At 65.2% G+C, this 201-nt stretch overlaps 1 protein-coding gene across 1 annotated transcript in view; it reads right to left on the bottom strand.

The window, feature by feature from the left end:
- ARHGEF1 (Rho guanine nucleotide exchange factor 1) overlaps positions 1-201 on the bottom strand; it is a 20,714-nt gene that overhangs the window by 2,670 nt on the left and 17,843 nt on the right. Inside the window, exon 22 of the mRNA XM_024768295.1 lies at positions 10-85. Coding sequence (XP_024624063.1) covers positions 10-85 — 76 coding nt within the window. The remainder of the gene's footprint in view (positions 1-9; positions 86-201) is intronic.

Here is a 201-nt window from a genome sequence, read left to right as displayed (position 1 = left end):
GGCGCTCACCCACAGCCTTGTCCTTAGTCACCCGCCACGTCAGCGGGCCCTCGTGGACCAGCTTCTTCTTGGTGATGTCCAGGTTCTGGAGGCAGGAAGGAGTGATGGTCAGTGAAGGTGAGGGCGGGGCAGGGGAAGGTGGGGATGACCGTGGGGTCAGGAGGGGCTGCCCCGCTGGGAATGAGAAGGGCGTCAGGGCTG

Source organism: Neophocaena asiaeorientalis, unplaced genomic scaffold (genome assembly GCF_003031525.2).
Source record: "Neophocaena asiaeorientalis asiaeorientalis breed wild unplaced genomic scaffold, Neophocaena_asiaeorientalis_V1.1 scaffold629, whole genome shotgun sequence".
In the NCBI taxonomy this organism is placed as follows: Eukaryota; Metazoa; Chordata; class Mammalia; order Artiodactyla; family Phocoenidae; genus Neophocaena; species Neophocaena asiaeorientalis.
Note: the sequence above shows the minus strand (reverse complement) of the source record. Positions and strands in the feature narration are given on the sequence as shown.